This window comes from Abramis brama (genome assembly GCF_963993115.1).
Source record: "Abramis brama genome assembly, chromosome: 11".
NCBI classification, from domain to species: Eukaryota; Metazoa; Chordata; class Actinopteri; order Cypriniformes; family Leuciscidae; genus Abramis; species Abramis brama.
Genome location: NC_139973.1, coordinates 35,897,501 through 35,909,805, shown reverse-complemented (window position 1 = coordinate 35,909,805; position 12,305 = coordinate 35,897,501). Strand labels below are relative to the sequence as shown.

Here is a 12,305-nt window from a genome sequence, read left to right as displayed (position 1 = left end):
AATTTTTTTTAATAACCAAACACGATTCTAAATAGTTTTAGTTAACAATAACAACACTGATTTTACCAAGTAATCAATTAGGTTTTTAAATTGATTTCAAAATGACTTTATATCTTGTTTTTGCAATGAGAAACAAATCTATTACAATTCACATTCATCTGTCGCCGCTGAACATTGAGTTCTATGATGCATAACAGGAATGACCAGCTTGTTAAAACAAGTAATAGCTTGATAAAATAAAAATAACCCCACATGAACTTCTTAAAATACTAATTAGAGCCTCTGAATGGCTTCAATAGATCACATGCTGTACTTCATCTCTGTGCTTTCTTATGTTGACAGTTGACCATGAGCTCAGCTTTCAAGATAAGTACCTATTTTATCGTTTCCTTGATGACGAGGAAGAGGATGCGGTGTTGCCTAGCGACGACGAGAAACGTGAAGCTGAGGAAGAGCTGCAGGAGACCCTCCTCTTCCTCTCTCAGATCGGCCCTGACGCACACATGCGAATGATCCTCAGGAAACCGTGAGTGACCAACAGCGCCCCCTGCAGTATTTATTCATTTGATATTTGCATGTTGGTCCCATTATATGTTACTAGTTCTATTTGCTCTCACATTCTGATATTGTCCATTTTTACTCTTCCCGAACTCCTCCCTTCTTTCTTTGTCCCTTGCTCCCTTTATAGGCCAGGTCAAAGAACAGCTGAAGACCTAGAGATTATTTATGATGAGCTGCTGCATATCAAAGCGCTCTCTCATCTATCTAACACTGTAAGACCTCCATACAACCTCTGAGCCTCATTTACACAGTAATGCCTGGTGTGAACACACTAACATGAGCTGTGATCGTGCTGCCCCCTGCAGGTGAAGAGAGAGCTCGCTGGGGTCCTCATCTTTGAGTCGCATGCCAAAGCAGGCACTGTCTGTGAGTTTCAATGCCTCTTTACTGCTTTTTAGATTCTCATGATTAACTAATACTGTTGAAAGATATGTATAATCATAGGTTTACTACCATTGAAAAGCTTGAGGTTAATCAAAATTACAGTAAAATATACTATGCAATATTATTACGATATAAAATAACTGATTTCTATTTTACTATATTGTAAAATGTAATTTATTCCTGTGATGCAAAGCTGAATTTTTAGCATAATTACTCCAGTCTTCAGTGTCTCATGATCCTTCAGAAATCATTCTAATATGCTGATTTGCTGCTCATTTATTATGATCAATGTTAAAAAAATGTGTGCTGTTTAATATTTTGTGGAAACAAAACAGTATTTGATGAATAGAATATTTTATAACATAAATCTTTTGTAACATTATCAATGTCTTTACTGTCACTATTGCATCTTTGCTGACTAAAAGTATTAATTTCTTTAAATGTATTTGGCTTAGTCGTGTTCTCTGTATGTTTGCTTTCTGTATTTCAGTGTTTAATCAAGGGGAGGAAGGCACTTCTTGGTATATTATCCAGAAGGGATCAGTAAATGTTGTTATCTATGGCAAGGTAATGTCAGCTTACGTTAATTCTGTTAACTTGTTTATGTTGAGTGGTACTAGTGACATATGCTATTAGATGATTCATGTGTGTGTGTGTGTGTGTGTTTAGGGTGTGGTGTGTACGCTGCATGAAGGAGATGATTTTGGGAAACTGGCCCTGGTGAACGACGCCCCCCGCGCTGCGTCCATCGTTCTGAGAGAGGACAACTGCCACTTCCTGAGAGTGGACAAAGAGGACTTCAACCGTATACTCAGGGTACACAAACATCTAAAGATATAAACACCAGGAGAATGGTTCATCTGAACTAGTTGGTGAATCATTGAACCTTATGGTGGACAAATTGAATGACATATTTCTTGATGCATGTATTTTGGCTTGTTTGTGTGTGTAGGATGTTGAAGCAAACACAGTGCGTCTAAAAGAACATGAGCAAGATGTTCTGGTACTACAGAAGAGTCTCCGGCCCTCCAGCCATGGAAACATCCCAGCCCACTTCAAGTACATGATCACGTCCATCCGTCTGCTGAAGAATTTCTTTATCCATCAGCAATAAATGAATCTATACATGCATTTATTTAATCCAACTACTTTTCCTGTGTATGTGTTTGCTGGACAGATACACTGTGATGTCAGGCAGCCCAGAGAAGATTCTAGAGCATCTGCTGGAGACAATGCGACTGGACATTCATTTCTCTGACCCAGGTACTGGACCTTCTCATTCATCTCTCAATAAGATTAAAGTGATGATTAATCACCCAACACTATATTCATTAATTTGAATAATTCTGCTAATCATTTCCCCCACAGATCCGACTCTGGATGATTTTGTGCTCATGCACTGTGTCTTCATGCCCAACAGCCAGCTGTGCCCTGCCCTTGTGGCTCAATATCCTTCTAGTGGAATCAACCTGATCTATCTATCTATCTATCTATCTATCTATCTATCTATCTATCTATCTATCTATCTATCTATCTATCTATCTATCTATCTATCTGTCTGTCTGTCTGTCTGTCTGTCTGTCTGTCTGTCTGTCTGTCTGTCTATCGTCTATCTATCTATCTATCATCTGTCTGTCTATGTTTCTATCTGTGTCTGTTCGTCCATCTGTCTATCTATCCCTCCATTTGTCTGTCTGTCTCTCTATCTGTCTATTTTTCTACCTGTCTCTCTCTCTCTCTCTCTCTCTGTCTCTCTCTCTCTCTATATATATATATATATCTGTTTCTGTCCGTCTGTCTATCTATCTATCTATCTATCTATCTATCTATCTATCTATCTATCTATCTATCTATCTATCTATCTATCTATCTATCTATCTATCTATCCCTCCATCTGTCTGTCTGTCTCTCTATCTGTCTATTTTTCTATCTGTCTGTCTGTCTGTCTCTCTCTCTCTCTCTCTATATATATATATATATATATATATATATATATCTCTCTGTTTCTGTCCGTCTGTCTATCTATCTATCTACAGTATATATCTATCTGTCTATATATCAGTACAGCACACTGTTTTTGTAAGTGTGCATATGTTCCTTAGCGTTTGTGTACCTACCACTCTCAGGCATCTCAGGGCTCAGAGCAGGAGCGTCTAGACTACGCTGTTGCCAGCAAGAGACGGGTGTTAAGCTTGGCTCTGCGCTGGGCTGCCCTGCAGGGCCACCATCTGCTGGAGGATGACACCACGCTCAGCTTTCTGGAGGTTACAATCATACACAAACACACACATGCGCTGGCATAGAATCACTTACCACCAGTCTGCATGGAGATCTGATTCCATGCATGAATTCATAACTGACTATTAACATGATAAGCATACTGTGAATGTGTTTTGTGTGTATGCAGGAGCTGCATGGCTTCGTATCTAATGACGCAAGAGTTTTGCGTCCACTGAAGGAGCTACTGCCTGAGCTTGAGAGGATCATCAAACATTAGTAGGTTTTTAGTGTGTTGTGTAACTGCTATTAGTGCTTTAATGTGAATGGTTAATATTACTGATACCCACATATTTGATTGCTCCTTTCGCTGTCTCAGTCCAGATGATGCACGAACCTCCCAAAAAAAGGTACTGTAGATCTGCTTTCTCACATTTTATGTTTGTTATTTATAGATTTATTATGTCAATTGGTAAAAATAATTAATAATCTGCTGTTCATATGCATTTTTTAAAGTTTTGCTTTATATTCATGAACTTTTTTCTCTGTGATGGCTTAGCTTAAAGTCCTCCTGCGACAGTTCAGCTCTGGAGAGGAAAGGCTTGCAAAAAAGCAGCCAATGAGGAGCTTTGATGACAGTGAGTATCAATATCTTATTTAAACCTTAAAATAAACAAAACCATTAAAAAAGTTCTGAGAGTTAAATACAATGAATATGAAATATAAGATGCCTTACTTCTTCATAATCGCTATTTCATAATCATGATAACATAATCACCAGGTTTTGCCTAACCTTTGCACTTCATGTCAGCTTGAGTACTGCTGTCAATAACAGCAAAAGTGACTAAATACTAATAAGAAATCCTGATATTCATGTTAATTTTTCTTTTAAACGTTTATTTTTATAATTTAAACTTAATGGATTTTTTTATGGGAAAATGTGATAACTTAGAAAAAATAATTAAGTAATACCATGTCCACAAGTAATCCTTGACTTTATTTAATATATCTGTTTAATTTTTTGAAAATATTGGATGGATGGATGGATGGATGGATGGATGGATGGATGGAATGATAGAACTATGAATGGATGGATGGACTGATAGAATGACGGATGGATGGATGGAACAATAGAATGATGGATGGATGGATGGATTGATAGAACGACGGTTGGATGGATGGATTGATGAAAAAAAGAACTATGGATGAATGGTTGGATAGATGGATGGACGAATGGAACAATAGAATGATGGATGGATGAAATGATAGAACTATGAATGGATGGATGTATGGATGGAACAATAGAATGTTGGATGGATGGATTGATAGAACGACGGATGGATGGAACAATAGAACGATGGATAGATAGATGAATGGATGGATGGAACAATAGAATGTTGGATAGATGGATTGATAGAACGACGGATGGATGGATGGATGGAACAATAGAATGATGGATGGATAGATAGATGAATGGATGGATGGATGGATGGAACAATAGAATGTTGGATGGATGGATTGATAGAATGACGGATGGATGGATGGAACAATAGAACGATGGATGGATGGATGGATTGATAGAATGATGGATGGATGGATTGATGAAAAAAGAACTATAGATGAATGGTTGGTTGGATGGATGGATGAATGGAACGATAGAATGACAGATGGATGGATGGATGGATGGAAAGATGGATGGATGATAGAATGACAAATGGATGGATGGATGGAACAATAGAATGACGGATGGATGGATTGATGGGTCAATCAATCAATCAATCAATCAAATGACCTCTCTTCATCTTTGTCTTTCCATGTGTGTGTAGTTCTCTTGAAGGTTTACTGCAGTGATCACACTTACACTACTATTCGTGTGTCTGTGCTGGCCACGGGGAGAGAGGTGACCGCAGCTGTAGCGGATAAACTGGGATCGACTGAAGAGCTGCTTTTGATAAACCTCAGCGCATCTGGAGGTGGTCCACACACACACACACACTGATTCATGATGAAATAGTAGTTGCCCTTGGAGATGTGACAAACAAATACACACACAACTTTGTAGATATTCAGCCCTTTTGTTGCTCTGGCAACATTCTGTATTGAATCACACTCTTTTTATATAATCCCCTTCCAGATCAGTTTCAAATAAAACCTTTCAGAAAGTACCAGTGAAAGTGTAAATCGTATTAAAGGTTGAAGTTTATGTTGTAGTCTAAAGATTACAGATAGTAAATAAAGTTCATAAAATCCATCATAAGATTTATTAGGTGTTGATCTTGTACAGCTGAAAAAGTGTTCACAATGTGATTTGTGGTCTGACTAATTCTGAGCTTTATTTTTTTACAGAAAAGCAGATTTTAAAGCCCAATGATGTATCAGTGTTTCAGTCGCTGGGAGTGAACGGACGATTGTTTGTCTGCTCCAGAGAACAGCTCGATTCACTGGTGAGATCAAATGTAGAGCATTTGGACACATAAAGCACACTTACAAATGTCATTACATTAGACCGGGTTCCAAAATCAGTTTTGTACTAAAAATAGGTGTCAACATACATTTGAGCATATAGTTTATTTTTAAGTGCCCCTGCTATGCTAATTTGTAAAATACCTTTCATGTAATATATCTATTTGTGAATGTAAAAGGTCTGCAAAGTTTCAAAGATCAAACTGCACAATAAGTGGAGTTACTGACTGAGCCGATTCTGAACTGCCTGAAACGAGTCGTCAGTAATTCCAGCCTTACTTCTTGCATGATCCTACATAGGTTTGTAACAAATTTGGATAATGGCAGCCTATAGTATTCATTGGCTGCCTGTGAACAACGTCTACTTTGACCCGCCCTCGAACACTAGTTGTAGGTGAGGCTTGGAAGAGTTTGGTTTGTGTTGACGACATGTTGAGAAATCACTGTTTTCTGCGCTGCGAGAGTAAATCTACTTTGCATGCATTTCCAAAGGATGAGGACCTGGGCTTGAATTGATACGGTAAAACTGATGCCATTGTTACTGTTCATATACAAGTGCTGAGCTGAAATTCAGATATGGTAATTGGCGTTTGATTTCCAACACACTGTAGACCAATCACAACAGACTGGCCCATCTGACCAATCAGAGCAGAGTAGGCTCTCGGAAAGGAGGTGTCTAGAGAGACCGATCATTTATAGAACCGTTTCAGACACTGAGATGATGCTGCAATGTATATTATGTGAAAATCAGTGTTTTATTTACCTCGAATGCATGTAAATCTATTGTAAATCCTAAAATAGGAACCTCTTAAATAGCATAATAGGGGCACTTTAAGTAGGTGTACAAATTAAGTAAGTGTTTGTGTTTGTGTGTGTTTAGTAATGACTGTGTACATTTGTGTAGAATCCGCTTCCAGAGCAGGAGGGTCCCTCCACAGGGTCTATGTCCAGTTTTGAGCTGATGAGCTCTAAAGATCTGGCCTTCCAGATGACCCAGTATGACTGGGAGCTTTTCAGCTGTGTACATGAGGTAAAGTTGCACATATAGTGATACACACTCACGCACAAATGACGTTTTTAATCCACAAAACGTGCAGTTTGACTGTGTGTGTTTGTGTGCAGTATGAGCTGGTGTATCATACGTTCGGACGGCAGGCATACAGACGCTCCACAGCAAATCTGGAGCTGTTTCTGAGGCGCTTCAATCAGGTGCAGCTGTGGGTGGTCACAGAGGTCTGTCTGTGCGGGACGCTCAGCAAACGGGTACAGCTACTCAAGAAGTTCATCAAGATTGCCGCCCAGTGAGTTCTTCAGCATCCACATATACAAATTGAACAAAACTTTGAAAAAATTTGATGCATTCGATATTTGAAAAACACATTACATGTGTGTGCTGTGCATTTATTCCCTCAGCTGTAGAGAGTTTAAGAATCTGAACTCTTTCTTCGCCATTATCATGGGCATGTGCAACCCAGCCGTGAGCAGACTCAGCCAGACATGGGAGGTTAGTGCCATATTGCACAAATGAGTCTATTTGAAAACTCTATTATGTCTATTATGCTATAATCTTAGAAAAGTCATTTTAATATTATGGTTGGTTTTATATTTTGAAGTGTTTATACCAAAGTCTTATACCAAAAAGTCACCCTGTCATTCTATCCCTTAAAACTCACCTTTGATCACAAAAATGACATATTAAAAAAAAAAAATCTTTCAATAAAAAGCCTTCATGCCTTAAAATAGTTTGAATGTAACTCTACACCCTTGCCTCATTTAGTATATGCTGTTCTATGAATATGCAAATTAGCCCTGCCACTCACTCACACCAGCTCAGATCCACTCATTGACGATCACACAATGACGTGATTGGTTACAAGGTAGTTTGTGATGTCAGAAACACCAGCGATATCAAACCATGTTTTTGAGACTGTCTTTGGTTCACTAGTTTTGAAGGGTTAGTTCACCAAAAAATTTAAATCAGCCCATGATTTACTCACCCTCATCCTAGGTGTATATGACATTCTTCTTTCAGACGAATTCAATCGGAGTGTTTTTAAAAATGTCCTGGCTCTTCCTATCTTTAAACTGGCAGTGAATGGCCGTTTCTGTTTTAAAGTCCATCAAAGTGCATCTATCCATGATTAAAGTGCTCCACACGGCTCCGGGGAGTTAATAAAGGCCTTCTGAAGTGAAGCGATGCGTTCGTGTAAGAAAAATATTTTAAACTTTATCGACTAAAATAACTAGCTTCCGACAGACGGCCGTACGCATCGATTTAAGGCGAAAGAGTAACTCCTGACCCGACGCACAACGTATTGACGAACACAAAACAAAACACCAGTCACGAATTAGAAGTCTAAAATGACCATTTTTAAAGAGAAATGTTGGAGGAGCTTGAGTTTGTTGCCCAGCGTTTGTTTGAACCGCGAGAGACGTCTAAGCTTACGCTACTCCTACATCTATGTCATAGATCATCAAGTGTTACTCTTTCGGCGCAAGTCGACTTGCGTACGGCCGTCTGCCGGAAGCTAGTTATTTTAGTCGATAAAGTTTTAAATATGGATATTTTTCTTACACGAACGCATCGCTTCACTTCAGAAAACCTTTATTAACTCCCCGGAGCCGTGTGGACCACTTTAATCATGGATGGATACACTTTGATGGACTTCAAAAACTATACAGCCGATCACTGCCATTATAAAGCTTGGAAGAGCCAGAACATTTTTTAATATAACTCCAATTGTTTTCGTCTGATAGAAGAATATCACATACACCTAGGATGGCTTGAGAGTCAGTAAATCATGGGGTAATTTTCATTTTTGGGTGAACTATCCATTTAAAGTCAACATGAAATCAAAATTGACCCTATTTACTTTGTTAGCACATATACTAGTCTTGTGGTGAACAATTAATCCGTGCAAGTTAAGGCGAGACACTACAGGTGAATAGGGTACATTTTTTAACTAGCAGATATCACCATGAAACTTTCCCAGTTGATTACCTACATTAAGATGAGAAAAAAACAACACTGGAGAAGAGGTTGTTTGCAACTTCTGGTTCACAGGGACTTTAAGGAGAAAATACTCAGCAATGGTTTTGACTTATGAATTTACACATGGTTTGTCTTAAAGTATATTAAAAACACCACATAGACATATAAACAACATTAAAATCTTGATTTTCACCACAGTGAGACTTGGGAACCACAGAAGAGATTTATTGAAGTAATTTGCAATTTTCATGTATTTTTGAATAATTAATAGGCCATGATAATAAAAAATCAGTGTCACGTCGTTAAATATTGACAAACATAAAGGGCTTTTCAAATATGACTAATAATGTGTCTATGGGCATATTTTTTTTCCTTTTTTTATAGAAACTACCTAGTAAGTTCAAGAAGTTCTACGCAGAGTTTGAAAGTTTGCTTGTGAGTCTATTTCAAACATTATGAATTCCAGCTCTCTCCCTATAGAAATGATTCTATGATTGAGACAGTCATTGATCATTAAACTTTGATTTATTTGTTGCACTCAGGATCCATCCAGGAATCACCGTGCATACCGCCTCACTGTGGCTAAGATGGAGCCGCCAATCATTCCCTTTATGCCCCTTCTCATTAAAGGTGAGGGCAGGGCCTAGCCCCAATATCCTTAATAATAATTACTGGTTGTCTCATAGTTCTGGTCTACAGCATGAAATGTTTTTTCTCTTATCAGACATGACATTCACTCATGAGGGGAATAAGACTTTTATTGATGGACTGGTGAACTTTGAGAAGATGGTGAGTATGTTACTGGTATATATATGCAGTGCTATTGTAGTATTATTTGTATACTATTATATTTTGAATTATATTTTCATCTTTTATTATTCAGTTTTCATTTAAATTTTGCACAAGTTTTTGTCTTTTTTTTTTTTTATAGTTCTATTTTATTTTATTTCAGCTTTAAAGCGATTTTTAATAGTTTTAGTTAACAATAACAACACTGGATCTGTGACATATCTGCACCACTATTTATATTTATACATCTTTCTCTCCTCAGCGGCTGATTGCAAACACAGTCCGGGCGGTGAGGCACTGCAGGAGCCAGCCCTTCAGTGAGTCATCTACACACTAATGCTTTCTTTGTGGTCCTAATTCATTTCTCATGGTACTGCCTATTAAAAAGCTACATCCCAGAGACTGCTCAATCATATCTTATTCATAACAATTTGAGGTTTGGTATTTGGGAAAACATATCTGGCCATGTCTAGAGGTAAAATAGCAGGGATTCATATTAAATCACAACAAATGTATAAATGTATATAAACAATATTCTAAAAATATCCCATTAAATTGATGGTAAGAAAACTGGCAGCTGTAGCTGCCAGAAATTCACAGTAAAAAAAATAATGTGACATAGCAAAAAATGTATTTCAGTATTTTGCTATGGCATATTGTGCCTGTATATTTTACCATTTATAGCCATATATTTCATTAATTGATATAATGTTAATATATGTACTGATAACCAGCATAATAATACAGGTACAATAGAAAGTTGCATGATGAATCAAAGTCTGTCATAAGTGGCCCATCCATAAAACATGACCATTACTCGTACAGATGATGCATAGGGTCATACACACAAAGACAAAACACCAGCAAAGTAATGCACGTGACACTAAAGCTGTAATCATATCCGGCTCAATTGTGAAGGGTCTATTCAAGTGCATTTCATAGTGTGTTACAGTATTCCACACATTGTGCTGTGCTGTATACATGAATTACTCATAAAAGTTTGGCAAGTGCAAATAGCGATAGATGGAAAATACAAAAAATATTTTCTTTGCACTAAGTGCACATAGTAGCAGTATTTTCTTCACACTACATTTAAATAAATAGTTGTTAGATGCTATTTATACTTAGTGCAAAAAGTGGCAGATACTAATTTTGCACCTCAGTGTATTGTAGTATATTATAAAATAGTATGCAGTAATGACAACATATTTAGTGTATATGATTATATTTATCAAAATCATAAATTGATGCTGCTTTATTGGGACATTACTTGTCCCTGTTCCTATAGTCCACCCCCTAACCCTACCCGTTAAAACACTTTATTCCTACTATTAAATACCCATTAGGCACTTTATTTCCGCTTTTCAAATATTTTCTTAAGTTTTATTTAAAATAAACTCCTGATATGCGATGGGAAAAGGGAGGAGTATGAGTTCGGAAAAAGGCGGATTCAAACTCGGGTGAATGAATAGACACAATGTAAAAGGCTTAAATTTTGTTCCTACCTCCCACAGATGCCGAGGCATCTCCAGCCAGTAAGAATCCACAGGAAGTGAGGAATTACGTACGTCAATTGAGTGTGATTGACAACCAGAGAACCTTATCCCAACTGTCCTTCAGACTGGAGCCAAGACGGGGCTAAAGACCAATGCTCAGACTTTCTTTCTCTTGCTTCCCCCCCCCCTCTCTTTGAAATACAACCAATGCATATCCAGTTTACTACAGTACAACTCAATTTTACATCTATCAGCTGCCACAGCAGTTGAATGCCGACTGTATGTGCTATCACTGCCAACTGAACTACATGTACGAGATGCATTTTCATATGTATGTTTGTTTGTGTATGTGTGTGTGTGTGTGTGGGTTGTGTGAGTTGCATGTTAATGACTTTAGTCATAAGAGCTACCTTGACATTGTGTGTATGGGTGTGTGTGTAAAACCAGAATGCACTTGGTCAAGGTCTGTATCCATAGATTCAGTCATGTGAGGCCCTAGTTTATTCCCATGATACAACATTCTAGAACGCTGAAAACCTGCTGCCTATACTCAAGCCTGCATTTCTATGATCCTACAAAACCTTCAGAACAATCCTAAAAATAAGAGTTTACTACAAGCTATTATGTATACAAATAACAGTGACACTAGGATCATTTGCCAGCCACGAAAAAAATGAATCAGTGGTACTCCGTAAAACCTTCCAGGCCTCAAGGTCTTGTGGTATGTTGTTTCAAGTCATATAAATGTCAGTATTCTGGCTCAAGGACTATTTTTTACCACTGGTAAAATTTTGTGCTAGTAACTTACATTACCTCTCGCCATAGCCTGTAGCATTGATGTCATTTTGTATATTGAGTTATATATGTATATTTTTGGGTTGGACCCATTTTGCTAAGTTATCATAATCGGTCTGAGAAGGCCTATGTTTTTTCTCATCCTGCCTTTTGGAAAGTGAGATGCTGTGTGTGTGTGTGTGTAGGGCACTTATTTTCTTTTAAGAAAATGTCCATGCCTACCTTGTAAATAGTATAATCTAAATAAATGTACCGTTGAACACTTTCTGTCGGTGTGATTGAACTTCTCACTCGCCTTTATGTCTTCAGTCTTTTTTTCTGTTTTGCTCTTATTTGTTCTTTGGGACGAAAAAGGAAATTCTGTCATCAATACCTCATGTATTTCAAAACATGTATGGCTTTAATTCATCAGAGGAACACAAACAGAGTTTTTAACAGGTTTTAAACCGTTTAAAATAATTTTAATTTTTGGGTGAACTAACGTTTTAATATTGTATGCTTAACAGAACAATAGTTCATGTATATTCAAATGCTACATTAAAAAGAATAGACTTGCCATATGACTGGGCTGGTGGAAAGTTTTGCAGATATAATACAGATATATTAAT

The 12,305-nt window shown here is 37.5% G+C and overlaps 1 protein-coding gene across 2 annotated transcripts in view; it reads left to right on the top strand.

The window, feature by feature from the left end:
* rapgef4b (Rap guanine nucleotide exchange factor 4b) overlaps nt 1–11,962 on the top strand; it is a 32,862-nt gene extending 20,900 nt beyond the window's left edge. For both annotated transcript variants that reach the window (XM_084128254.1, XM_084128255.1), the window contains 22 exons: nt 343–526; nt 689–773; nt 867–927; nt 1,436–1,512; nt 1,615–1,761; nt 1,898–2,004; nt 2,123–2,208; nt 2,314–2,392; nt 3,059–3,209; nt 3,353–3,441; nt 3,542–3,572; nt 3,722–3,800; nt 4,989–5,135; nt 5,509–5,606; nt 6,530–6,655; nt 6,748–6,926; nt 7,039–7,129; nt 9,002–9,052; nt 9,160–9,247; nt 9,342–9,406; nt 9,669–9,723; nt 10,921–11,962. In XM_084128254.1, the coding sequence (XP_083984380.1) occupies nt 343–526; nt 689–773; nt 867–927; nt 1,436–1,512; nt 1,615–1,761; nt 1,898–2,004; nt 2,123–2,208; nt 2,314–2,392; nt 3,059–3,209; nt 3,353–3,441; nt 3,542–3,572; nt 3,722–3,800; nt 4,989–5,135; nt 5,509–5,606; nt 6,530–6,655; nt 6,748–6,926; nt 7,039–7,129; nt 9,002–9,052; nt 9,160–9,247; nt 9,342–9,406; nt 9,669–9,723; nt 10,921–11,048 (2,204 nt within the window). In that variant the 3' untranslated portion in view covers nt 11,049–11,962. The remainder of the gene's footprint in view (nt 1–342; nt 527–688; nt 774–866; nt 928–1,435; nt 1,513–1,614; nt 1,762–1,897; nt 2,005–2,122; nt 2,209–2,313; nt 2,393–3,058; nt 3,210–3,352; nt 3,442–3,541; nt 3,573–3,721; nt 3,801–4,988; nt 5,136–5,508; nt 5,607–6,529; nt 6,656–6,747; nt 6,927–7,038; nt 7,130–9,001; nt 9,053–9,159; nt 9,248–9,341; nt 9,407–9,668; nt 9,724–10,920) is intronic.
* The last annotated feature ends 343 nt before the right edge of the window (nt 11,963–12,305 follow it).